The sequence below is a fragment of the Aulonocara stuartgranti genome, assembly GCF_965226115.1.
Source record: "Aulonocara stuartgranti genome assembly, chromosome: 2".
In the NCBI taxonomy this organism is placed as follows: Eukaryota; Metazoa; Chordata; class Actinopteri; order Cichliformes; family Cichlidae; genus Aulonocara; species Aulonocara stuartgranti.
The window spans coordinates 2,946,647-2,973,941 of record NC_138940.1 but is presented as its reverse complement, the minus strand read 5'-3'; the positions used below and the strand labels follow the sequence as shown (position 1 = coordinate 2,973,941).

The 27,295-nt window shown below is 43.0% G+C and overlaps 3 protein-coding genes across 8 annotated transcripts in view; all 3 read right to left on the bottom strand.

Moving 5' to 3' along the window:
• Positions 1-17,072, bottom strand: part of uvssa (UV-stimulated scaffold protein A) — a gene marked incomplete at its 5' end in the record, with an annotated part of 43,538 nt that extends 26,466 nt beyond the window's left edge. For 2 of the 5 annotated variants that reach the window (XM_082501730.1, XM_082501732.1), the window contains 8 exons: positions 2,944-3,072; positions 3,731-3,840; positions 4,743-5,252; positions 5,432-5,552; positions 6,077-6,253; positions 6,798-6,951; positions 9,595-9,714; positions 10,172-10,349. In XM_082501730.1, coding sequence (XP_082357856.1) covers positions 2,944-3,072; positions 3,731-3,840; positions 4,743-5,252; positions 5,432-5,552; positions 6,077-6,253; positions 6,798-6,951; positions 9,595-9,704 — 1,311 coding nt within the window. Of the gene's footprint in view, positions 1-2,943; positions 3,073-3,730; positions 3,841-4,742; positions 5,253-5,431; positions 5,553-6,076; positions 6,254-6,797; positions 6,952-7,757; positions 7,808-9,465; positions 9,531-9,594; positions 9,715-10,171; positions 10,350-16,821 lie in introns of those variants that run through there. The other 3 variants (XM_082501731.1, XM_082501733.1, XM_082501734.1) reach the window with 3 other exon arrangements.
• sil1 (SIL1 nucleotide exchange factor) lies at positions 10,926-18,595 on the bottom strand. Of its 2 annotated transcripts, XM_082501789.1 has the most exons (12): positions 18,345-18,465; positions 17,776-17,879; positions 15,952-16,099; positions 14,946-15,051; positions 14,698-14,803; positions 14,495-14,581; positions 14,301-14,396; positions 14,096-14,217; positions 13,463-13,559; positions 13,061-13,225; positions 12,728-12,892; positions 10,926-12,643 (listed from the first exon to the last, which is right to left on the bottom strand). In XM_082501789.1, the coding sequence occupies exons 1-12, from the start codon at positions 18,448-18,450 to the stop codon at positions 12,446-12,448; spliced, it is 1,500 nt and encodes a 499-aa protein (XP_082357915.1). In that variant the 5' UTR covers positions 18,451-18,465; the 3' UTR covers positions 10,926-12,445. The 2 variants fall into 2 exon arrangements, with proteins under 2 accessions (XP_082357915.1, XP_082357916.1); XM_082501790.1 differs by lacking the exon at positions 15,952-16,099 and having other exon boundaries at positions 18,345-18,595.
• Positions 18,596-18,795: 200 nt separating this feature from the next.
• spdl1 (spindle apparatus coiled-coil protein 1) lies at positions 18,796-27,295 on the bottom strand. The gene is made up of 13 exons (XM_082501774.1): positions 27,192-27,295; positions 26,284-26,445; positions 25,944-26,120; positions 24,996-25,190; positions 24,559-24,708; positions 24,089-24,187; positions 23,877-23,987; positions 23,649-23,789; positions 23,130-23,236; positions 22,092-22,212; positions 21,672-21,738; positions 21,340-21,586; positions 18,796-19,120 (listed from the first exon to the last, which is right to left on the bottom strand). The coding sequence occupies exons 2-13, from the start codon at positions 26,443-26,445 to the stop codon at positions 18,973-18,975; spliced, it is 1,725 nt and encodes a 574-aa protein (XP_082357900.1). The 5' UTR covers positions 27,192-27,295; the 3' UTR covers positions 18,796-18,972.

Below are 27,295 nucleotides of genomic sequence, written 5' to 3'. Positions count from 1 at the left end.
GTGAATGAATGGGTACATCCTCCCCCTTGCTCCCCAATTTCTCCTCTCTCCTCTAATGCATTATGCATTATGGCTGTACCTCACTACTATCTCACCTCTCCCAAATGTCTCTACTATTAATATTTCCATCCTTGCTATCTCGATCTCTCATGAGACTTGGAAGCCCACGCAGGAAAAGACGTTCAAAGAAGAAAAAGGAGGAGGATATTTTATAGCCTTGCACATCAAAACAAAAAACAATGATGATGCGCTCGCTTGGTGACACGGACGCAGACACAACAAGGCTTGTCCTCATAGTACGCTGCGTGCTAGCAATGTTGCAGATGTGCAGCTGCGAGAAGTTAGTGGCAGCCCCACAGCATCAGCACTCTGCACTGACCACATTTATATGATTGGACCCAAAGGGACCCTTGCACAGTGCAAAAAGATTACAATAAATCCCTGAAGAGCATCTACATGACAGAAGGGCAGCGATGGGTCTCGTTCAAAGTGTGCGCACTAATCTGTGGTTAACTGTGCATATAAACTCCACACGTACATGATTAAAGTCACACTTTCACACAATGTGTGCGCGCACGTTTTCACTCTTACCTGCTCTGTCACTAGCTAACCTTTTAGAGATAGTTGCACGTTAGCTACAAGCCCTGGAGGTACAATGTGAGACTAGACTAGACTACGTAAGACACCACTTACTAACATTTCCCAAAATAGTCCTGACTGACTGAGTCAGAGAGTATCACGGCTCGTGGTGAAGCATGTGAAGCTGTGTTGATGGAAGCTAGAGCCCTTCTGGGACTAATGCACAGCTTTCATTGATATCAGCCATCAGCTGTTAAAAGTGAACAGAGTCAGGAATGTATGTCTCATGTTGTTGTACGTTCTACAAAAAGAAAACAGCATGTTGTTCAATTTGTCTTTTGTAAAATTGATGCATAAAATTCAATAAAAATGTCTGAGGGAAAGGAAGTGAACCGAGTCTGGGCTAGATCCGTTTTCTTCTCCAATCCAGGGTCATAATGGAGCTAGAGTCTGTCATAGGAACGGGGAAGGGCAGGGAGACCCTGCACAGGTCGCACAGTTTACAATCACTATTTAATCTAACCTTACTAACTGCATGTCTCTGGATTATGGGAGGAAGCCAGAGTACCCAGAAGGAACACATGAAGATGTGGGCGACCGTGGCTCAAGAGTTGGCAGTTCGTCCTGTGATCGGAAGGTTGCCGGTTCGAGCCCTGGCTCGGACAGTCTCGGTCGTTGTGTCCTTGGGCAAGACACTTCACCTACCGCCTACTGGTGATGGCCAGAGGGGCCGGTGGCGCGATATGGCAGCCTCGCTTCTGTCAGTGCGCCCCAGGGCAGCTGTGGCTACAACTGTAGCTGCCTCCACCAGTGTGTGAGAGTGAATGAATCGTAAAGCGCTTTGAGGGTCTCAAAAAGCGCTATACAAATGCAATCTATTATTATTAAGACACGAGAAGAACAAACTCCGATCAGATGGTGGATTTGCACCCAGCACAGATCTTCTTCCGACGTTGGCCAACTTTTGATCTGCTGTCTATGAAGATGGATCCCACGCGATCCAGGCTGTGGGGAGGCCAATCCATGACTGATAGTGAGCTTTTCTATCCCAGTATGCTTCTACTGCACCGGCAGTGTGTTTGGGATCATGAAGCCAACGCAAACGCTTCCCAGATGGCGTTGCATGGTGGATCCAAATCTGACAGTATGTTGTACTTTAAATAGTTTTGACAACATCAGAATCAGAATACTTTATTAATCCCGAAGGAAATTCTGCAGCACCACTGAAAGAAATGCAGACAGAAACCATGACAGAGCCTCCAGCATGTTTTACAGATGACTTCAGACACTCAGTCTTCTACCTTTCTCCTTATTTTGAGTCTGGATTCATCGCTCCATAAGCCTGTTGCTACTGGCTCTCCCAGGTCAGATCTTTGATGAACGTTTCTGTTAAAACATGCCTTTCACATACTGTTTTCAGGTTGCCACAGTCAGGACACTCTGCAGACTACGACAAGAACTCCAAGTTTTCTACCAATAGCACTTCAGGGATTACCTTGTTAAAGCCTCTTTAAAGTAAAGAAACACTGCTGTGTGTCTATCGAAATGTGTCATCTTCATAGATTCAACTAAAGAAACAAATGATGATGGATGAGAACCTCCTCCCCTCAGTCAGAACTGTGATAGATGGATGACCCAGAACATATTGCCAAGACAACAAAGAAGTGGCTAAAGTAAACATCACCTTCAAAGCCTTTACGTACAACATATTTCTCTGTCACGTACTGCTGACATAGCACAGAGTGAGGCTTCAGCCAGCTTTACTACATATACAGCTGTAGCCAGCTGTAGCAAAACCAAACAAACACAAGGACCCAATTTAGTCCAAATGCACCTTCCTGGATGTAAAAGGGAAACTTTTTAAAAGGGAGTTGATGACATATTGAGTGTCCTCGGAGAAGCAGAGATGACAGCGCTGACTCCAGAAAATTCTTCTATGGACTCCATTAAACTTCTCTCTCCAAATACAAAGAACCTTTAAAAAGCAATTTATTTTAATGGGAGTTCTGGTTGAGGAATCAGTGTCCCTCTATAAACACACTCAGGTTGCTGCCGCAGGAGAACGCAACAGAATTTAGAGAAACATGAAGCTTTTCTCCGTCGGTCACTGCAGAGAGGCAGCCAGGTATCAGCTGCAGCTGCTCTATCAGAGTCCTCACTCCTGTACTGTCACCTATGTAATGGAAGGCTCCCCTATTTGATTTACAATAGAATGCTGCCATCTACTGGTTATCTTCTATACGAGCACCAAATAAATCTGCTCACACATGTTAAATGTAAGCAAACAACTTTTTTTATTATTTAACAATAAGAGAGCCCCGTGCCTAATCTTAACTACGAGCTGTATCGTTAGCTATAACTCACCACTTTGCGGACCCTGGCCTTGTAGTCGATGTGAAGCTCTTTGTGTTTCTGCAGCGTGGCTTCCAAAGACCTCTTCAGGTCAAGTGCTCGTCTCAACAGCTGCTCCTCAGCACCTGATTTGGTGAACACCTGCACACACAGGGAAACCAGAAGTATAGCTAAGATGGCATCCATCCATCCATCCATCCATCCATCCATCCATCCATCCATCCATCCTCAGACAGCTGCTCAGGCTGCCCTCAGTAATGTGACCAATAGAAATCATGCTGTGAGCCAGCAGGAGCGGGTTTGAAATAATCTAAATAATCGTGGATTCCAAAACCATGGTTAAGCATTGATGTAGGAACATTGATGTATGATAGCAGAGCCACTGCAGGTATTTACACCAGTATTTGTTCTCTCTAAAACAGTAACACAGTTAACGCACAGAGACAGAGGCAGACTGTCTCCAAACTCTCAGAACGCTGACTACGTTCTCTCTGTCCGCAATCTTATATATGCTGCTTATATATTCTTACATACACGCAGAAGATACAAATATACGCACATCAAAAGAAGCAATGTTCTCAAAGTACTAAATGTCTAAAATAATATCTCACCCTCTGTTTACATGGAAACAAGTGCTCAGAAGCTTATTTTCATGTTTAATGCAGCGCTAGCAGAGAGGCACTCGAGAGTCTTAAAAGAATGTAACACCATAACAAACACACAAGGGGTGTGTGTGTGTGTGTGTGTGTGTGTGTGTGTGTGTGTGTGTGTGTGTGTGTGTGTGTGTGTGTGTTCTTACCTGAACCCAGCCCTGCACAGCTGGCAGATGTTTGGTTGTTATGAGTTTATGGAGGTCTATCACAGTGGAAACCACCGGCTCGTTATCCTCCGTCTCCTTCACATGAAGACCTGGAAGAAAAACTGCACTCACTCGTCTGACTGTGCGAACACATTAACAGGAAGGACTATCAGAGGCCTGTTTTGAGAAGGATTCTCATTAAACAGCATGATCCATTTACCTGGACACCGCTGCTGTACTCAGAAGAGCCCCGTGATATTATTTAGACATTTGTATATGAAATGCCACAAGTGCAACATCCTTCATGAGTTCTATTAGAGTCAAACTTATCTGTGGTGCAGTCACATGTTTACAGGCTTTAATAAAACAAGTGTGGAAAGTGAAACAGGCACTGTGTTATGTCTGAATGTTAACGACTGAACTGTAATCACACGTAACACATCGAGCGCTTTACACAGACAGGAAATCTCTGCTGCTCCCAAACCCTCGTCTTCATTTCACTGAACAGACCAAAGGCCTCAGTCTTCAATGAATTTTTATTACCTGCATTTACTTTTGCCCTGTTGAGATAAAAGCGTGAGCACTTTAAGCACTGCGTTCAGCTCTGAGTGAAGATAAAAAGTCAAATGTTCATCATCCAAAGCCAGACATGCTACCCACACATGCACATCCTGCTGACACACAGACATGATGTGGCATAGACTGTGACTGCTGCTCTTTGCCCGATAAAACGTCGAACACATTTCTGGATGTAGCAACTAACCCTTTTCATCACTTTGAGTGCAGTCTGACACACAGCCCTACAAATAAGTGGTTAGACTGGATAGTGTGTGAATGCTACACTCTAAATTGCCAGTTCATAAGGTACGCTGTATAAATGTATTAGCTTAATAATGTCCAGAGGCTGTTTCAGGAGTAACGTTTGTGGTGTGTTCGAAGGTTTTGCTGTGATTTATTGTTTTCTTCACTGGAGTTTCAACATCAAGCTTCCACATGTGTGTGTTCTACGCACCAGGACTGAGGTTCAGATCCAGACTGTAGGAGTGAGATATGAGGCCTGAGTTCCTGATAAAGTCTTCATCACCAGCCTCTTCTTCATTGTCTGTATTACTTTCCTCCTGCTCGCTCTCTTCTTCTTGCTCCACCTCCATGACTTCCCTCCTTTCAGCTTCCTTACTTTTGTCCATTTCCTGCTTCTCCCCATCCTTGCCTTCTGTACCTTCAGACCTTTTCTTTGTTTTTTCCCTCTCTCTTTTCTCCTTCCAGTTCTTTCTGTTTTCCTCTGTCATTCCCATGTTTCCTGTATTCTCATCTCTTTCTTGCACCTTTCCCACTCTGTCATCAGCCCTCAGGTCTTTGCTGCAGCAGGGCTGCTCATCATCTGAAGGACACTTAGTGGCTGGCTGGGAGTTGGAGGGGCTGCTGTTGGCTGTTTGGATGTCTATGGGGCTGAAATCTGGGAAAAGCAGCCTCATGCACGATTCCATCTCTGTCAGCGTTGCTTCTATTTCTTGCTGTAACTCTAACAAATGAATAAGAAACAATATAAAAGTCTTAATGCCCAAACATTAATAACACTATGTGTAAAGATCCAGTTACAAACAAAACCACTGAGACTTTGGGTGTTTAACAGTTTCTGATAATGGAAATAAAAACCTTGGTATTAAAACTAGAAGCAGGGATAACACGATGTCGTTTTACCCTCCATTTCTTTAGCTGCTGCTTCTACTTTCTCCTTGTAGATCCTCTCCATTCTCCTCCGTCTTTCCTCCTCCCTCGTCCTCTCTGCTACTGTTCTCGCCTCAATGTCCTGGAAGTCCACCTGAAAGCATGTACACATTGTTGATCACAAAAACTAGAGAGTATCTTCTCAAATAGTAAATCTACCCATGCACACAAAGATGAACAACTGCCTTTATGGTGGTTCCTCACTCACAAGGTCCAAACAATGTCACTGTTGCAGCTGGTAAACATATGGCTCTTTAACATGTCTTTACAGATCACCAGCATCATGCAGTTTCCAGAATCTGTAGTGCACTTCTATTTTTCATAAAGTCCAACTGCTAGAGGATTTTTAAGGCTGATACTGAGAGTTCTGAAATCTAAATCTGATAAGCAGAACACAGAACGCTTCCTAATAACACTCCTTTACCTCGTTGTTTGTATCATACTGCCTGTGGATCTTCTCACAGGTAATTCAGATGTTATTTCAGTGTGTTTCATGAGTGTGTTTTCCTCATGTACAGGGTCTTGCGGCGGATTCAAACCGAGGCCTCTGCATTAGCCTCATACCACATGGGTTGTTTCCAGTTAATAAAAGTCACTCTGTATCTCTGCATCGCTCACCTTTTTAACTTGTTTGAGGAAGTTGTAGCCCAGTGCCAGCTTCTTATAAGCAGAGCCATAAGACGTTTGCCATGACTGCACAGTCTGGACTGCCAGAGCTCTCAGCTTCCTGGCTACTTCTTTAGGAGGAGGGAGGGGCTGCTCTGAATCAGTCTCTACCGTCAGCTCCAAGAACTCCTGTGGGAAGAAGAGAGGCGGAGGAATAGATGAGGGGGACACAGAAAGAAAGACATCCTAATATTAAAGCTGAGTGTTTGTATCGTTCCTCTTTGAATGGGATTCACTGTACGTGGATTTATCCTACACAGATCACTTAGTGCGCAAACGTGAACCGATATCAGCCGAAAAGCTAAAAAGACTTTCAGTTTGCCTTCGCGCCGTTACTTTTTTATTTTGTTTTTAGTGTTAAATAACTGTAAGACTGGGACCCGCTCACAACAAACATTCGACTCAACAGTTAGCAGTGCTAGCATGCTAATGGCGCTAGACAACCAGGATGTTTAAACACAAAAAATATCCTGGAGGCTCTGTCACAGGGTAGCATTTCTGCGAGTAGAGTTGAGGATATTGTCAAAACTGATATGATGGCTTTTGTAGCAGTGTGGTGACTGCTATAAAAAGCCATCATTGGCCTTATTCTGCCAGTAGAAAGCAGGTCCTGTAATGTTTGGTGTGCACTGGATGATCTCAGATGATTACTAGTTACTAGCAGCTGATTTACCTGGAAGTTGTCCACTAGCAGCATCCTGAAGTGGTGTGACCTGGAGAAGAGCTCACCGGCGATCTGGAAGGCAGACAGCCGGATCTCAGCATGTTCTTGGTTGAGCTGGGACATCACTGAGTGGTACACATGGTCTATGCAGTCATTAGACACTCTGTGAGGAGTGGAGAACAGGTGGAGAGTAACTAAATTTTATGTTATGAATCACGAAAGAATTTGACATTTGTTGTACTCATAATGCTGACAAAGAATTACACGACTGTATTTAACACGTAACCATAATTTACCATAAATACTGTCAGTTTTCATAAAACCTTTCTTGTATAGACAAATACAAGTTCATACACACTTACATAAATTGCTTTGGATGATACGGTCTTATTGTATTGAATGATCAGCTGTTTTCTTTCGTTCTTTGTGTAACCTTTATTTGACTGTCCAGTAACTTTTTATCTGTTCGTGGGAAACTGTGATTCTCATCCTGATCCTCTGTGGCAGGCACGTGCAGGGGTTGGGGCTTGAGCTCCTCCCCCTTTCCTGATGGTGCCCCAGGTGGCCTTTTCTTTAGACATTTTTTTTAACGGTGTGTGCGCATGTGGCGTTCCCTGTGCCTCTCAACAATAACATTTAATTATTAATCACAATTTCGCTAAATAAAATGATCTGGCTTGCATCGGTCACGTGACTACCATTGACCAATGCTCGCCCTTGATGGCAGAGCGCGCTGGTTGCGAGACGAAGACTGATGCAACAGAAACCAGTAAGCAGGGTGTACAGCATACACTGTAGGTAGAGCGTACAGCCCGATCCGGCAGGGAGATGTGGGAAGCCAGATCAGGTGCCCCCCCTCCTGGCTCTCCTCTCGTCTCTTTTGTCTTACTTGTCTCTATCAACCTTTGAAAAAGTGAGGCTCCAAAATTTTAAAGCTTTAAAATTTTTTAAATTTTACTTCTCAGTTACAGTGAATTGATGTCCATCCATCCATCCATCCATTCGCTTCCGCTTATCCTTTTCAGGGTCGTGGGAGCCTATCCCAGCTGTCTTAGGGCAAGAGGCGGGGTGCACAGGTCACCGGTCTGTCGCAGCCGGGCTAACGCACATACAAAGACAACCATTCGTTTTAAACTCATTCGCGCATTCACACTATGGGCAAGTTAGTGTTTCCAATTAACCTATCCCCATTAACTGCATAACTGTGGGAGGAAGCCGGAGCACCCGGGGAGAACCCACACGAACATGCAAACATCAGACCCCAGCCTGATGGCGGCACTGAACTCGGGACCTGAGGCAACAGTGCTAACCGCTGTGCCACCGTGCTGCGGTGGATAAATGGTAGAAAACTAAACAGAAGAAAGTAGAAGAGAAATAACAATGTTAACATAAACTAGTGACACACTAGTTCAACCCTAGCAGAGCCTCCTTGGATGAGGGTGTCTGGTGATAATGGCCGAAAAACCCGATGAATCCAAGGTCCACTACTGACGATGTGTCCCAAGATTTAAATATTATAGTCTAGATCAGATCTCCAATTCCTAAACCAAACCAAGGAAGGTAAAAAATGGCAGATTAACTTGTGATAAAAGACGAAACACGCCGTGAAGTTGAGGCACACAACGATGCGTTCAGCTGTCCTCATAACAGCCACCAAGACTTTCTCCATTTGAAGCAGTGGATTATCAGGCACTGTAACATCTAGTCCTTCTATTGAATTATAACACACAGGAGTATTAAGTTATTATTACACGTTGGTAAATTGTCTTGTGGTAACTGATGAGACAAATGAGCGTGCTGTGTGTGCAACAGCACGACAAATATTACCTGTCCTTTTATTAACTGCACAACTGTGCTGGTCATTAGCTGCTAGCTAACTGAGTAAGAGTGTCATGGGTCTGTAGGTCTGTCCACGCTTTAGGGAACATATTTAGTTTTAAAGCAAGTTCCCTGCCTTTCTTGGGGGTTTATATTTCACTAAAAACTGATATGCATATCCACATAATTATGGATTAAAACACACTGTCTTTCTAAGAAAATACATTAAGAAACAGATTATATTAGATTTACATTGAAAATAAGACAAAATGCTGAATTTACAGCAGCAAAATGATTTTATCTCTACAGTTTAAACATTTAAAAGCTTTCTGCACAGAGCGGATAGTCAAGCAAATTGAATCATCATAAATACATTATTTAATATTTATTACTTTATTATTATAGCACGTGGAATAATTAATAAGAGAAGGATTCTGGAAAGTGGCCATAGTATGTACAGTGTAAAATGTCACTGTATGTGCATGTGTGTGTGTATTTTATGTGTATAGATTTTTTGGCTGAATTCTTATTTTATTGTAATCTCATTAGACTTGTTCTATCAGCTACCATCTCCTGTGGACTTTTTAATCTCTCACGTCTCAGATCATCACAGCCCTGCTCTCCAGCACTATCAGCAGCAACAGTAACCCCTCAACATCAACGCTGCACCCATCAGGTAACACATGGGCTATGTTTGCATTGCATTGTCCCCACTTGATGACAGTGATATAGTATGAAGTGATATTAAATTAGCTTGCTGATGAATGTGGGTTGTTGTTATTCTATGTGCCCCTTTTGACATTCTCTAGACAATCTGCGCGCTTGATAACAGATCTTGATAGATTCAGGGTTTCCTTACTGTGATGTCAGATACTTGCAATCCTGACCCCTTTCCAAAGGATTGCACATTTTGGAGTCTTTCATTTGTTTCATAATTCCACTTTACACCTGCAACTAAATAATCCCTGTGGAAATGCTGATGCCATACTTGCAGAGCTTTTTGACCTCCTTCATTTTGTCTTGGTTGAGCTGTGGCTGTCCTGATGTGGTCAGTTCCTCCACCAACACCGATAGACGCTCCCTCTGAGACAGCTCCATCACTGTTCATCTGCACACAAAAACAGACCTTTAACTATACAGAGTGACTCGAGTTACACAAAGGTAAACCTTTACTCTGAATTAAAATCTTTCATATTAAAACTGGACAGCTGGCAATGCTGAAGTTGAAAAACTTGTTATTAGCATTTTAGGTACACCACTGCCATTTTTAAGCAAATCATCTGTTATTTTTCACAGCCCAGTATGACCCACGTTAGTAACTGTGACCTTTATAACAGTCGCTGACACAAGCTGTTTGCTACTGGCAGTCAGTATTAATCAGATATTTGTGCAGCGTTTTTTATTTTATAGAATTTAACCAGATACAGAAAAATATACACAATTCAAATCAAAGAAACAAAGAAGTCTCCAGATTTCAGGTGGAGTCATTTAAGGCTAGCATCCACCTAGCTGGCACAATCCTAACAAAACACGAACACAACAGCATCTGCCGGTTAGCTTCTTACCAGCTTGTTCAAACACACTGAACCTCAGGGAGGCTTCTGCCGGTTAACGAGTCCCCTCGGTGAGCCGCTTCATTCATGACAAAGATCAACAACTGAAACGCGGCTGTATTTCTCTGTTTACATACGGCAGCGTTTAGTTATGTCATGCACTTCCTGAAAGCGAACGTACTACCGGTTTGACTTTTCAGAATAAGAGCTTCAAACTGTGCCTGTCGATTGTGCTTTATCATTTTACTGACTGTAGCTCAGGGGTGAGTGGGCAACAACAAACAGCTGCTTTTCCTAAACACAGTTCTTAAACATCGGCTGCAGTCTGGGTTTGAGAGAGGCGAGGATTTCCAGTGTTAAAAAAAACTTTTTAAAAGTGACCCCTTCAAAATAAATGTTTTCCTTTTCATACACATATGTAGTATGTATGGGGGCGTGTCCAAATCATGGACCTAAGTCAGATTTTACATGGGCCTCCGCTTCTACATTAAGATGTATTATTTACGGTCAGCGACCACAAACAGAATTACTAAAATGTCATTTCTCTTTCCACCTCATGGTGGCAGCACAATCTGATCTATGCGACAACACTGAGTGATCAAAGTGCCATTCACAGAATTACACAGGGAAGAGATCTATTTGCATTCTTTACCAGATTAATCTTGAAAATCTATCTTGTACCCATGCACGGTTGCAAATACATCTACAGTGTCTGCACACTTACTGAAATACAGCAGAGAGAATCTAAAAGAAAGTTTAGTGAACATTTTTGTCTGGAAACACTCATTTTTTATTGTGGAGCTATAAGTTATTTTCTCGAACATACATCAACAGAACACCATCTTTTTCAAATAAATAAGCACATGAATATGTTGAAGTTATCAGTCCAGAGTGAAAATATTACTACAAAACCCACCACACCCCAAAAGAGCTAAATCTATCCAAATTCTACTGCAACTTGCAGCACATTCTTGTTAGTTGCAATAACTTGTATTACCAGACGCTTAAATTTCCTGTAACCTATAGAGTAGAACATATTAGTCTTAGAAAATAACATTTCAAATACAATCCTGTTTTCTTATTTTAAAACAGATGAAAAACGTGTTTCCATTGGGTGTGAAGTCAGGTTGCCTAAGTTACATAAACAGTAATTGTGGTGGGGGTGTGGTCTGTGGCTCTGCTGCAGGGAAGGGGTGGTGCAGCGGGTTCAGGTCGGGACCTAGAGGAGCTGGAAGTGGACTGCTACACCTGGCACAGCAGACGATGTCCTTCTGTCTGTATGCCACCAACAACACTCGTTCATGTTACAGTATCATTCACACTGTCCACCACACAGAGCGGCATGACTTTAAAATTAAGTGTCAAACAGTTTTTACATCCCCATGTGGTCACAAAGTCTGGTTTTCATGAGGCATACAGAGGGGGATCTGGGGATAAGCACAGCAACTTAAGGGTTAACCTTGAACATGCAATCATACAGTGTTGTTTAATACTGTATGTACAGCACTCTATTCCACATTCAGATACTTCAGCCGTGGTTGCTGCGTTGCTTGACGGTCTTCATAAAATCCGTCGCTCTGCTGCCAGTAAACATCCACGTTTGTGATCAGTCAGACGTTGCCGACACTGCCTTCTGCATGAAACTGACTTAACACCCATAACACGCGCACTTACCCAACCTGATGTCTAATGTTAGAGGAAGTGAAGCCAGTTACATCCTGGCAAAGTGACGTTGCTGCAAAGCACATGACCCAGCTCTTGCTTCCTATCAAACGTGCAGCGGGACTACATGGCCATCACCATGCCACCATCACTGTGAACCAATTCCTTCTGTGACACATTCACTTGTGACGGCAACCAGAAGAGACTCCATACAGCAACAGGGATCACTGCTCTTTGGGATTAGCAGTGTGTGTGCAGTCAGTATGTGCACATCCTCTATAGCATCTGGAGCACATACCTGGACTACACCACCCTACCCACACACCACAGTGATTGGAAGAAAAGCAACGTTATTGATGGTAAAATCACCCTCGATGTGACCTCTCAGAGAGGCCATACGAACAGCTTCAGAAGTGTGGAGAACATTTTTAGGCAACACGTGAAGTATTTGTTGGTTGTGTTCATGCTGACTAATCGCAGATCTGTCTTCCAGCTCACTCGTTATGTCCTCAAAATTGTGTTCCTTGTCCACTGCTCTGCGATCGACTGACCCCAACAGAGTAAAAGTGCCAGCTCCTCGATGTACGCCATGTTCATATGAAACGTCAAAGTGCTGTCCTCTGATCATTTCATTTTCACTTGCAGTGCATCGATGAGTTCTACAATCTCCTCAAAGTAGGTGTTCTCTTCTGCTAGAATTATTTCTGACTGGATCATGTCCTGGTACTCTTGCTTCAGAGAGTGAAGAGAAGCCTGCAGAGAGCCGTCTGAGCGGTACTGATCCAAACACACTGGAGCCATTGCCAACAAAGCCCGGAGAGCCTGCAAAAAACAGCACCGACTCTCAGGGAAAGTTCTTTTTAACAGTTGTTATACTATTAATGCAAAATAGATGAAACCACCCACCTTCTCTCTGTAGTCATTCTCTGAAGACTCCAGGAGCTGTGGGACCAGAATGCACCAGCCCTTCTCCAACAGCTCCTCCTGCAAAGACACCTTAGAGTACTGACGCCGCCGCTCATCATGAGACGCGTCCAGTACTGGGTCCAGACCTCCCTGGAAGATCAGCTCCTGGAAGAGGAGAGAAGAGATCATGAGAACGATCCCACGAGCTGGGCACTGGAAAGTCCCAACCTACTGATACCAACTTTAATCATTCAGATCATTTAGACCTTGTATTTGAAGAGGAGCACTGCACTGGGCTTGGAATCGAGGAGCAGGAGCGTGCGTCTACTGTACCTTCTCAGTAATCATATCGTATAACATGGTGACGATGCGTGTACGCAGAATTCCACTGTTGTCAGTCCTGAACAGCTCTGACAGGACCTGCAGACCCCCACGTGTCAGGAAGTGACGCTGTGCATAGGGGAAGTGACGCAAGAGGGAAGCCACTGCAAACAGAACCTAGACAGAACGAACACACACACAGCTGAAGAGTGTGTGTGTGTGTGTGTGTGTGTGTGTGTCTGTGGCGGTTCTCATTCTTACAAGTCATGGTAGTCTTGAGAGTTTCCTGGATGAGAGGTGAAGCATCTTCACAAACCTAAACAAGTCGAGTTGCCTTCTTTTGTCAAGCTCTCTGTGCAACGTGTTGCCTCCAACTTTCTGAACATAAACTGAAAGCTGTGTGGGTGTGCTTACCTTTTTTTGGACTCTGAGTTGCTGAGCAGTGGCCAGCGTGGTTAACAGTGTCTGGAGAGCGCCATTCTCCACGGCTTCAACTTGAACTGCTGGATTACTGCAGGACACACAAAGTGTGACAACGCTGACAGTCGTGTTTGCTTTCAACTCAAGTGTTTTGCTCAGAAGAGATTTGAGACTTTCAAGACTCATATTCTCATATTCAACTATTTATTTGACTATTATTTGGAACTTTTCGACGCCTGGAAGTTGCTGCTTGGCTTTCAAAATTCAAATTTGGTTTTTTTCCAAAAAGAACCCAAAACCATGATGTACCACATGTTGTGCAGCCAGTGTTCTGTGACATTATACGATCTCATCTGATAAGCTGCAGCACTGTTGGAGTGCCATCGCAATCAGGGTTATTGCATTACAACTCAGTCACATAGTAAACAAGAACAAAACATAATGTTGTGCACAATTTGCAGAGAAAAGTCAAAAATGTATTTAAAAACCACCTGTTTTGATTTTAAACAGCTACAGAAGCTCGATGTGATCACAGACACCACTGTACAGCAAGAAGTGACATATCTGCATATCTGGAACATCTGGAACATCAGACTAATCAAGCTTAATCAAGTCTAAATATCATACCTGGCTAATGCAGAGCCCAGGACGAAAGCAGAGCTTTCCTGTAATCTGAAGTCAGAGCTGTTCAGACCTTCTAAAAGGAACTGGAGGCCCCCCATGGAGCACAGAGTCTGAGCATTATCCACCTAGCACACATACAAGCATGCATGCAGGGTTAGAGACGGGACAATTCACCACAGTGTGAAACATCATCCTGTGTGTGTGTTACCTGATGCACCAGATATTCGAGCTCCGTCAGGATGCTCAGTCTTTGTTCGCTAGTTGAGTTGCTGCTGTTGAACTGCTCCAGCAGACGCCTCATTATCTACACATGCAAGAAACTTCATTTGACTGAAGCTCAAAACGTTTCACAGTAACAGCTCACGTCACAATCATACGTGAGATCCAGGAACACTGATGTACCTGAACATCCGTCTCCAGCAGCAGGTCCAGCTGAGCCATGTCTTTCTTCAACTCCTCCATTGTGCGAAACTTAGAAGCCACAGAGTCCTAGAAGCGCCCAGCGAGCAGTGGAGACACACAGTAAAGGCTCATATGTGGGCACACTTAAAGCTTCTGCTGCCAGCATGTAATCAGAAGTTCAACAGTGGCATTTGAGCTGCTACCTTCTGCTCTGTGTCCTTGCTTCCAAGCTTCCAGTCCTCTTTTATCTTCTTCATGGCTCGTTTCAGCTCATCGGGATTAAAGGAAGACCGGAGCGCTTCTTCCTCCCTGCAAATGTACACTTTTACTGCAAAGCCATTTTATCTTTTCCTACTACTGCCCCCTACTGGGTGCACTTTGCTGGAAGAAGTATTAAAGGGAGCGAAATAAACTACTGTCTGCAGACTGAAGTTTTAGCCTGGACCCCCACCTGTGCTCCTCTGTCCAGTATTTCAGCTGCTCTTCTCCCAGTCTGACCTCCCTCTCACCTGTCTGCAGATTCAGCCTCACGTGAGAACCTTGTGGCACTGCCTGACCTGTGTGTGCACAGACAGAGTTGCTCAAAATAATTATACGACTGCTGAATATTATGAAACTCGTGAGCTCGCAGATTGATGCGACCCAGAAGCAGCAGAAAATGGATGGATGCAAATACAAACCGATGTTTGAGTCAGCTAATGGCTGTGTATATGTGATATAAGGTCCCGCATAAAGGCCTTTAGTATGTGCAGCAAATCATGTCTGTCAATAACAACAATTACACGCTGCCACACTCTAATGTGAATTTTTGTAATGAAGTACTCTGAAAATGTTTTGAACCACCCTTCCTGTTGCTACATTTAGATTTTCTGCTTTCTGAAAGTCTTTCAGAGCCTCTTTGTGCACTGGCTGCTTTTCACTTCTTTCCACTCTAGACTTTGTACCTTTTGGTTTGTTAAGCCACTTAACACCGAATCATTCAAGCAGAAAAAACACCAGCTAGGTTTAAGGGTGAACCAGACAACACTTTGTTACCAGCTTGTAAGAGACTAAACATCGTTTCGTTGGCCTTATTAACAGGACATCCATGGAGATTGCTACAGCTACTGGGACTCACTCCCTTCTGGAGCCACCAAAGGAACTGCAACATGGGTAAGTGTTGATTGTTGCGTCAATAATGGTTATTTAACAAATATTGGCTATCACAATAACTGTGTTGGCACGATTAAACTTCACAGATACATTTTCTCTATGCAAAATCATCATTTTAGTAACAACCTTTGTGAGGTTACATGAAAGGAGGATCAAATAAATCCCATATGGAGGCTTCATCTATATAAGGTCTATCCTCATCTGAAGCATTAGATCATACACAAAGTTGTGTTTATCTTAGGACTGATTGTCATTATTCAGAACCAGAGAAAAAGCCCTGTGAAGGAAAACACTGAGGGCATGACCTGGTTTAAGTGTCTGCCACTGCTCACTGGGCTGGACAACGTCTAAATCTCCTTCATCATCTTCCACATCATCTACTGCCACGTCTTCCTCTTCACCGTTTACAGCCTCATGTTCTGGGTTTTCCACCACGATTAAATCGCCTCCAGACTGCACAAAGAGAAACATGGGAAGAAATTTAGACACCTCCCTGGTTTAATGACAAACACCTTTCTTTGGGTTTCATTCAAACTCAGATGCCATTTTTGATGGTGCTTGCTGTTTTTTATTTTTACTTCATAGCTCTTACATCAGCATACGAGCACTCCAGCTCTAACACTCCAAGTTCTCTCTAAAGAGGCTAATTAACTTCATGGAAATATACCAGCATTTATACAGCGCCTTTCTTTTCTTTAGTGTTACTAAGCATGCACAGCCCCTTTAGACTATGAGTCACATTCCTCCTGAGAAGCGACAGTGCACAGAACAAAGGCATCATCGCTTTTAGCATGTAAAACAAGGAGACCAGTTCTGCTGATTTGCAGCCCTTCATTTTTATTCTTTGCATGAGTCCCGTTACAAGATACTGTCATTTATGGTGTACTGCCATAAAAACACTGATGTCTTCATTTGTTACCAGCAGAGATGGGCAGTAGCGTTACTGTAATCCGATTACTTTTTTAAAGTAAGGAGTAAAAGTAAGGGATTACTATTGCAAAAACGGTAATTAGATTACTTTCCCATAGGAACGCTGCGTTACTAAAACCGTGATTTTTTGCGAGAATGTCTCATGACAGTGACGTAAGCCAGTGCAACGTTAGTGAAACAGTGGATCACATATCGAGTGCAGAGAGAGTATGAGCGTGCAGCGTTTAAAGCGTGGAAGTACTGACCTTACTTTGAGTTTGATTCCATAAAAAGTGACAAAAACATTAGTGTCCGCTGTGTGTGGGAAGAAAACTTCTTTTTACAGCGAAAAAACCCCTAAACTTCCGAGCAAGCACTGAGTGCGCTATGACGGGAATGTGACGTTCACAGAGAAACTGCCGTATCCTTCCACTGACCGCGGCACACCTGCACCAGGGTAAACCTCCGCCTGCCCCACTCCTGCTTTACAGGTGAAAATAGAGCAACAGGACCGCTGAGTCTTTGACTTTATTTTCTGTTGTTTTACTTGCATCTATTTGAAAGACTGAGTGTAAACACAAAAAATATTTTATTTTATGTGCTGGAATGTGCAGAAAATAGGTTTAAATGTTAAACTAATTTCTTCCAGTCAGAGAATAGTGCATATAATTAAATGTTTGCTTGATGCATAAAGTTAAACGATTAAAACTGATAAAACAAGTTTTAAAAAGAGACTTTTCCATTTGATTACATTTTGTATGATGGATTATGCAGAAAAAGTAGAATTGGGCTGAGAGATCTATCACTTTATCACCTCTTCAGGTTGTAAATAGTGTTTTAAAAAGTAACTAAGTAATTAATTACTTTTGAAAATAAGTAATCAGTAAAGCAACGGATTATTTTGGGGGGAAGTAATCAGTAATTAGTTACTGATTACTTTTTTTCAAGTAACTTGACCAACACTGGTTACCAGTGAGAGTTACCTGGGTTAAAAGGTTTTATCACACCGCTAATTCCAGCCAAGTCCCAGCTGCAGCTGAAACACACGTGGATGTTCTCACGAGTCTTCAGTTTGCCCACAGCCAGGCTTTGATCAGCAGCTCTTTCCACCCATCACTGCTGCCAAATCCATCTTATCACAGGTGCAGCGAAACTAAATGACATTCTCGAGAACATCTGAGAGCTTTAAACACTTTATCAGAGCAAAAGGTTTAACCTACCTTGTGGCCAAGAATGCTGGCTATGTGACAGTAATGCAGCACCAAGAGGACGGCCAGGATGAAGGAGGTTCCCCCGACATGAAAGGGTATCAGCTTCATGGTGACTGGAATACACAGCACGGCATGTCAGAATCATAGCTACCTTCAGGTGCTGCATGAGCTTTACGAGGGGGGTTAACCACTACACCACTGGTCCTTATTACTGTTCTCCAGCCCGGGGCAAAACTCCACTCTCTAATCTCGTGTTTTAACCAAAAAATGGGACTAAACTACTTTTTGTTCCGTCCCTGGTGATAATCTGCTTTGAGAAATATGTCGATTTAAAAAGTCAAGATGTTGAATAGAGTCTGGCGTGACTCACCGGGCTGTGAGCGTCTTTACAGATTGGCTACCAAAAAAGTGACACAATGACAGCTCTACACATGTTTGCATATCTAGGCGACACAATGAGCACGTAAGTAACGCCGTAACAGCTGACAGCTAAGAGTTCCCAAATCCCGAGGAACCAGAAAGCTGCGACCAAGAACCGCTCCGTGACGGCGACAGCGTTCAGGTTAGCAAACACTCACCAGTCCGAGCGACAGTAGAGCAGCAGTGACGCTGAAGCGATGCCTTCACCTGTTCTGACAGTTCCCGCAGACATCCGAAAGCTTCTACTTTTCCGTCGATTCTCATTGGTCCACGTACAGCTTCTCTTCTTTGAGCTGCGGTACAGTACACAAACCTCCCGCTGCTGCCCCCTGCTGGTGTAGCGTGTTATATATTCAAATAAACGGGATACAGCAGCTGGTGTAGGAGGTGGCATATTTTACACATATTTATTATACAGGTTATACAGTACATAAAATCAAAATTCACATGTTTTATGTAACTGAAATGTTTAATTATGTGGGCTAGAGAAAATAAGAAAGTTATAGAGTATATTTATATGAAACGTATGTATACTTACTGCACTTGATGTATTTTAAAGATATGTTGCATATCACAGAATGTAACAAGAAAGAATTGAAAAAATGAATATACAGCATGTTGGAAACATTTTAATAGATTTAAATGTGTGGGTACAATTGTAGAACAAATTAATAATTATAATATTTATAAGAACAGAAGTTGTTTTATTTTAAAGACTATTAGAAATGACAGCAGCATCATATACATGTCCACATGTGACGGTGTGTAGTCCAGGCCTGATGAGTCCTACTGCTGAGCGCACTGGTTCTCCATGCTGCTGTTAGAACTGACATGGATCATCTCCACTGCTTTCTGTTTCTTTCTCCTCTCCTCTCGCTTATTCTGCTGCTGGTTCTCCTCCATCACTTTCTCCTTACAGTCAGCTGAAGGAGAGCTGAGAACAACCAAAAACAATTCAGTTACTGCTCATTCGGCTCCTGATCTTACAGTTTTCATCTGTACTTAGTCAACAACACGATGTGCCAAAACAGGACTAAAGTTGCGCTGAGACTATTTATTTTTAAACAAGCTTATTAGTGTCATTAGAAGAAAAAGCATTTGACAAAGTAAACAGGACCTTTCTCTTCAGCACTCAGCTTCAAATATGGATTTGGCAAGTCACTGATTCAGAAGAACACTAAACACTTTAAAATATTTGCAATTTTCTTTGAGCAATATGACAAAACCATAAAATTAAAGGAACATAACAATTCACAGGGAAAAAAGGCCTGATGCTTTATTATTAGTTACTAGACCCACTATGTCAGAAATTAGAATAAACCAACCTCGCAGTAACTCTTTAAGGATGCCCGAGCTTCTACAGCTCACAATTCTTCCCTCCCAATATGAAACATTTATTTATATAGCACCAAATCACAACAGTTGCCTCACAGTGCTTTAGATTGTAAGGTAAAGACAACAGAGAAAACAGAGGAACCCCAACAATCATATGACCCCTTATGAGCAGCACTTTGGGACAGTGGAAAGGAAAAACTCCCTTTTAACAGGAAGAAACCTCCATCAGAACCGGGGGGGTGGGGCCATGTGCCATGAGCGGTCGGGGGTGAGGGGTGGAAGACAAAAGTCATGCTCTGCTATCAAAGGCCTTTTTTTTATTGGCCAAATTGCAACAGTGGAGACAAACATTCTCTCCTATACCAACTATCAGTGTTTCCAATAACACAGACTACAAAATCTACTGGAAAAACAAAACACAACCAAGAAACATTAAATTTTCCACTCAAAGATCACACTGTGGACTAGGGCTGCCACGATTTGTCGACTAGTCACGATTACGTCGACTATCAAAATCGTCGACGACTGATTTAATAGTCGACGCGTCGTTTGAAGCTTTGTAAGATCCCAAAAGACGCAGGAATAAGTGGCAGGATTTAAGAGTGTAATAACGGACTGAAACAGAAGATGGCAGCACTGCATGTACAAGGATGTCAGCTGCCGTTAAACCCCGAAGAAGAAGAAGAAGAAGAAGCAGCTGTGTCCCAGAATTCATAGCGCGGCCCTGCTTAGTTTCCAACAATGGCGGCAGCTAGTTAGTTTTAATATTACTCTTATTATTCTTTCTGGGTCACAAAATAAACGTTTAACATATTTTCAGGCGAGAATGTAGCTGTGTAAACCTCAAATATCTGCTCAGTTTATCAAGACACCGCATATTTTCAAAAGCGCTCCGACGTTTTCGGAGACATCTGTTACCCACTAGCTCGATAGCTAGCCGGGGGCAAGGCTAACTAGAGCCGTGAGAACACCGGACTCCCCGCAAATCGTTTTCAAACCCACCGCCGTCTTTCACTCCTCAGGTTAAATATATATAAGTCACTTAGATAACTTAAAATGTTATTGTTTGGCTTTTTTTTTTAGTATTTTATTTGTTCCTGAGTAAATCGGTTTGTCTGAGATTAAAGTTATAGTTTTTACACAGCTGAATAAACATCAAGCAGACAGCTGATTATCAGAAGTGTGAGATGCTCCAGAATATACTCCAGTGTCCTGTTATATTTTAGATAGCAAGGAGTTTATTAAACTTCACCGAAACAATCTGCAAATTTCATTAAAATTTAATAAACTATCATCTTGTCTTTATTTTTAGTTAGCACCTTAAAAGCTTAAAGCTGTAAGCTAATGATAGTTATATAAGAGCAGATGCTGCTGGTGCAATAAGCTGTAGTTTTACGTCCAGTGGATGATGATCTGATTAGTCGACTAATCGCAAAAATAATCGGTGACTAGTCGACTATCAAAATAATCGTTTGTGGCAGCCCTACTGTGGACTAGAATCAAACTGCCAATCACAATCACCCCCATCATCTTCATCACGAGGAGCATAGATATTACAGAGAACAATGCCTCAACTTTTCAAAACCAAAGATTAAAACTCATGAAATCCTTCCAGTTTAACAAATACAGACAAAATGTTACTAATAATCCCCTAAACAGAAAAACCACCTGTATTTATGCCTTAGCTGCAACTTGTGGACAGAAATTTACGTACAGTCATGTAAACTACCTTGGCGTCTCTGCAAGGTCGGGGTTAAAGCCAACGCTAAACTCCCAAGAACTTAGTTGGTCGTACACATCCCTGCTGTTAGTACATACCTGGGGTTGGGAATTACACTAGCTTCGTTTTCACTGATCTTCACACACTTTGCAGGCCGTGGCTCAGCCTCTGAAACACCTGCTGAGGAGCTCAGTGGAGGACGCATGTCAGCCTCGGGGTCCGCTGTATCTGTCACCACAGCAACGGCCTCCTTGGTCCGGTCCAGCGGTGCCTCCTCCACGGAGGGTGTGATGTCAACAGGAAGTTTCTCTCTCTTTCTCTTCTGGATGAGATTCTTCTTTGCCTCTGCAGGTGACAGCACAGTTACAGAGCTGCAACAACCCCGGCGCATGTGTACATGTGTACAGAGCGGGCGCGCTATGCTACATACCTTTTGGCTCATATTTGTGTTGGAGCTCCTCTACTCGCAACTGTAACTTGATCTTGTCACTCTGAGCCTGCAGCAGGAAATGGAAATATCCAATCAAATAGCAAATATAAGATCACAGCAGATACAATAGTCCACATTCCTTACAAAAATCCCATCATGGGGCTCAAATTTACAGCTCAGTAGAAGAAACAAACCAAGTACATATACCAACTAGAGCTACACGATTACTGTAAAACCATGAAGTTATTTTAGTATTGTTACTTTTTTAGATGTCATTTTATAATTATTTAAGATTTCCACAGAAAACACTACCTAGAGGTAAAACACTACCTCTTGTGCTTCCATCTGCTTTGTAGTTTTAAACGGCACTTGTAAGAGATACTAACACAGGGAAGTGCTGCAGTGAGAGCAGCCTGTTACCTGTTTGAGCAGCCGCTCAGATGTGAAGAGTTTCCTCTCCAGCTCCAGAGCTCTCTGACTCTCTGACAAAGACTTCATCCTCTGAAGAGAAAGCTCATCTCTCAGACGCTCTGCATCCTTACTAAGACACACACACACGCACACGCACGCACACACACACACACACACACACACACACACACTATTTGAAGCCGAAGTTAAATATGTAGATGAAATAACTGAAGTCTAACCTTCTTTGTTACAGTAACAGTTTATTTTTTATCCTGAAAATATCAAATCTTCCCAGTGCAGACAAATATGTGTTTTACAATTAAGCACTGATTCATGAAACCAAGAAAACCAACCACCTGACCCAGACTTCCTGCATAAAGATCGAAAGACAGAAAAATCCGTTATAAATGGATAAAACCTCTTTTGTTCTTGTGATGGTTTCTTCAGCTGCACAGTGATTCTACTTCTATTCTAACGTCTGAGCCTAATTACTGTGGCCGTTTTCCCACTTTCATCCAAGTCCAACAACACTGTTACATTAAGCACCCAAGGACCGTCTATAAGGTGGCGGACTTCAAGTTGTCTCCCGATGAATGGGGCTCAAAGCACTGGCTTCTTCACATAAATTTACCTGTAATGTATTTTTCCCGTCGATCCAACCTGTTGTCTTTTTTGTTTCGTTTTTTAAAGCTACATTTCCAACATGTTTTTCACGCGTTCTCATTGTGTCAACCTGAATATCTCACATTAAAGATAAATTGTTTAACATTGTTTCACTGACCTTTCTTTAAAGCACTTTCAGTGTTCAAGCAGAGCAGAATAATCACTGTATCAGTCCATTTACCATGAAAGTGAACCAAGATTGTATGCTGCTCTAACGAGCCAATAATCAGACATTTATGGATACATCTGTCCCAAAATATGGATCCAGACTCATTTTGATGGCAAGAAAGGCCAACTGACAATTTCTTTCTTTTATTCAGATCATTATATTTCTAGGCAACCTGTAGATGGTCAAGCAAAAGGCCAGAAAACAGCCAAACTCACAGAGTGTTGCTGAGCTTCATTTTGAGCAGGTCGGTGTAGTATGTTTCATCCTGGCCATCTCCATCATCGGCTGGAGCCGGATTAGCTGGCTGAGACTTCAATAACATCTACACACGGAACAAACGACATGTGACTGTGTCCGAATCTAGGAGAGCAGGAGTAGCATTTTATCTCATAAGTAAAACAGCACAAGTTCATGTTATGTGAGAGGCTTAGCCGAGCTCCTGTTAAAGCAGAAAACATCCCATTTGCTAGAGACAAGGCTCTATCTGAGCCTGTAGTTTTCTGTAGATTTTGGACTTGTTAATATCCAGCTCTAATTTATAAATGCTATGCTAGCACCTCTTAGTCTGCTGGGAAAGTTTTTTTCAGTAAGTAGGACTAACGTGAAGTAAATCTGCTCTAAAAGCATTTTGTGTAATTGTCTGTGGAACAGGGCAGGTGTTACTCTCGCACGAGCGCACACACTTTCTCAACGTGAAGTCGTTCTACAAACTGCACTGACTGTTACGTTCTCACCTCCACCTTCTCCAGCCTCTGCAGTTTAGTCATCAGATTCTGGATCTCTCCATTTTTCTCCGACAGCATGGACTGCAGTCTCTCCAGCTGAGCAGGGTCAGCCCTGGAGCCCTGCAGCTGCATCAGAGTGGCTATCTGCACCTGCACCAAACACGCACATCCATACTGTCAGCCAACCACCAACCAGTTACAAACCGGCGACCGACCAGATGAGCTATCGCACGCTACCTTCAAGCGCTGCATCTGCTGTTTGCTAAAGGCGTGTATTTTCTGCAGCGACTGGTACTGGACCTTCACACTGATGAGCTGCCTCTCCATCTCAGCCCGCTTATCCTCCAGCTGCAACACAACATGGAGCCATTTACTGAGGTTCCAGGTTCGATTCAAGCACAACTCTGGACTTACAGAGAGACCTGCTGCCAAAGGAAAGTGTGACACACCTCAGCAAACAGCGAGTTCCCTTTGCTGTTTGGATCCTGGGCCTGCTGAAGAACCTGATCCAACTCGATCTGCAGATCCCTGTTGGCCTCACGAGATTTCTGTCATTACAGAGAGAGAAAGACAACAACTGAAGCGACAGTCTGTGGAAATGCTTACTGTGTGAAACTAAACACGCTTCTCTAAGAATTCAAAATTGGATTGTATTATCAACTTTGCCCTGATTAGACTATCACAGGACGTGACCGCAGCAGAGTCGGACACAACCAACCAAGCAGCAAGTACGAGCTTCATCAAATGCACAATATCATCTCCTACTTGCCTAATTTCAATCGTTCCATTAATACTTTTAGATTATTATATTGTTAATCTATTTTGAGATTAGTGAAAGTGCTTATTTAAGACCTTTCCAGGCATTTCCACCCTGGTGTGACTGCACAACACAGAGAACAGCAGACTGTAACATGTTCACCTCTAATGCATTGAACCAGGACACCGCTTCTTTCTGCCTTTCCTCCTTTTCTTCGGTGATTCGCTCCAGCTGCCGCTGCAGGCTGCTGTTGCTCAGTTCCAGCTGCTGCTCCTTGTACTGCGATTCCTGCAGTGCCTGCTCCAGCTCCACCTGGTAGATGAACAGATTACACCACATGCTGATTCAACACCTCTTCTTCTCATGCCATTAATGATTTTTATTCATCTAGGTACTTCTCGTGTTAGTTGACCTGGATGGTACATGCTTTGTGGTGCTCAAAGGACCAAAAACATCTGGAAAAACTAAGCAGCTTGTCAGATCCACAAGCCTTTCTCTGAACAGCTTAACATAGCAGCTCAGCTCTGGATGGTCTCTATTATCACACTGTCGCTGTGAGAATGAGCCGTCTGTAGAACCTTCCTTTGTAAGTCACTCACTTTAACGTTCTCCAGCTCTGTGATCTTCATCTGCACCTCTATCATTTCCGACGTCATGGAACTCTGTGTGTGTTCATTTAGAGCTCGGAGCTCCTCCGTCTTGTTATTCAGCGTCTCGGTCTGCATTTCCAGCTTATGTTTCAGCTGTTTTTCATTCAGCTGGGACTCTTCTAGAGAAGACTGCAACCTCAGGATCTGAGACAGCAAAAACCACAATCACAGGTTGGAAAACAACATGACAGCGTGTATCCATCCTGCCGTGTACCAGTCAGGCTGTGAGGGAGATTTTCTTGGTACACTCTGAGCCCATTAGCACTACCTGAGCATAGTTTGAATCCTGCAGCATATCTGAGTATTGTTGCTGACCGTGACCCTTTATGACCACAGTGTCTCCATGTCTGCTTCCAGCAGTGTAATGCACAGCATAATGCAAAGCTTAATTCATGTCAATCTGTTTTCTACAACAGGACAGTTACTGTACTCATACAGATGTGGTGGAATGGGAAATTTGCATCTGCATGTACAGCCAACAAATCTGCAGCAACTGTGTAACTCCATCATTTCAATACGGACCAGATTCTCTGAATCATGTTTCCAGCCCCAAAAAGAATGAAGGCAGTTCTGAAGGCAGTGACAGCGTGGTACACCTCAACAACTATCTCACTTTACTGCTCTAACAGCCACTCAAGAATTGGGGCTTTTACTGGTGTAAGATACCATAGTGCATTTAACCTCATAACTCACATAGATACACATAGTACACAGTGTGTGAATGTGTGTGTGAATGGGTGGATGACAGGTTGTGTAAAGCGCTTTGGGGTCCTTAGGGACTAGAAAAGCGCTATACAAATACAGGCCATTTACCATTTACATTTAGCATAGCTCCCTATCCCTAATTTCACTCATTAGTACAGGCCTCATACCAGATGAGACCACGTGCTGTTGTACCTTGTTGTGAAGCTCACTGAGTGCCATGCTATGAGCCCTCTCCAGATGTTCTTGTTGTTCTTGAAGGTGCCGTTTCTGCTGATTCTTCACACAGTCAAAGTCCGACTGCAGTGATTCCAGCATCCGAGTTTTCAGCTCCACTTCCTTCTGCAACGAGTACTTGTCTTGCTCGAGAGCCTGTGGCACACACATCAGACAAAGATAGGTGGAGAGGTCTGAAACAATGATGAAGTTAGTTTGGATGACCAACAGGGCGGGAAACTTAGGAAAACAAGGACTTTTGTATTGGGCTCATGGCAGTTTACTGGAGCTTTTTCTCTTTATTTGTGTAAGAGCGGACCTCAAGGGCGTTGGTCATCTCTACTCTTTGTTCATCCAGTCGGTTCTGCAGCTCCACCTGCTGGTTGAGGAGATCCAGGCCAGCTTGAGCAGCCTGATGAACCTGCTCCTCCTTCTCTCTGAGCTGGATCCTCAGTACCTTGATCTCCTCTTCTGCTGCCATCTGGAAAGTGAAGGACGCACAAATGTGTGTTAAAGTTTGTTGTGTGCGCCAGTCTTTACCGAAAAAGCCCGTAACCTTATATTATATATATATATAATTTGATGTATCAGCCTTTTGAATCAGCAAATATTGGTGTCAGTCTTAACAATATCCAGTTCCTGAATTATTTGCTATCACCATGTGACTTTTATTTTATCTATCGTTTTCATTTTCTCTGTCACTTACAGTCTGATGCAGTCAGAGGCAGCTTTGAGATTTTTTATACTCCACTGTCCAACTCAGAAACAATGCATGTATTTAAAAAGTGACACACAAAAGTAATCAAAAAAGGCTTAAATAAATGCAACCGTTTATGCTAACGTCTATACCGTGCTCTCGTTTGTTTTGTAAGACAGTGCTATACAGCTTTAATTTCCTTATTTCCAATTAATCTGAAGCTAACGTCCCGCTGTTAATAAGATAAATAGTGACAGTAAATGTCCAGGAGGACAATAAGCAACCGCTACAGCAGATATAAAAGCAACAGTATCGGCCAAAAAATGTCAACAAGTCAGGTAAAGATGGCTAGCTCCTGCTCGTATTCAGCCACACAATCTAAGCCTGGGGGGGGGGTTAAGATTTCAATATGACAAACTCCGAACTAACGATATTTTCTTTTAATTAGCAGCAACAACTCTACTGTGGGCAGTTCTTCTACTGACGAAGTGCCTATAAGATAGATAAACAAAAACAAGGATTAAATATACCTTGTTAGCGATCAGTCAAAGCGCCACAATTTGAATCCGACTCCAAGCAGTTATCGCGACATCTTGACTCGGCGAGACTTTTTGGGGATTCGTCAACCTGGCGC

Excerpts from the sequence above, each read along its gene's own strand:
- sil1 (XM_082501789.1), bottom strand. The coding sequence starts at position 18,450 with ATGAGAATCGACGGAAAAGTAGAAGCTTTCGGATGTCTGCGGGAACTG. Across the intron at positions 13,560-14,095 it reads CTGGGCTCTGCATTAGCCAG|TAATCCAGCAGTTCAAGTTG; the intron begins GTATGATATTTA and ends TGTGTCCTGCAG. Across the intron at positions 12,644-12,727 it reads AGAATGACTACAGAGAGAAG|GCTCTCCGGGCTTTGTTGGC; the intron begins GTGGGTGGTTTC and ends TGTTTTTTGCAG.
- spdl1 (XM_082501774.1), bottom strand. The coding sequence starts at position 26,445 with ATGGCAGCAGAAGAGGAGATCAAGGTACTGAGGATCCAGCTCAGAGAG. Across the intron at positions 26,121-26,283 it reads AGATGACCAACGCCCTTGAG|GCTCTCGAGCAAGACAAGTA; the intron begins GTCCGCTCTTAC and ends TGTGTGCCACAG. Across the intron at positions 19,121-21,339 it reads AGTGTAATTCCCAACCCCAG|CTCTCCTTCAGCTGACTGTA; the intron begins GTATGTACTAAC and ends GGTTGTTCTCAG.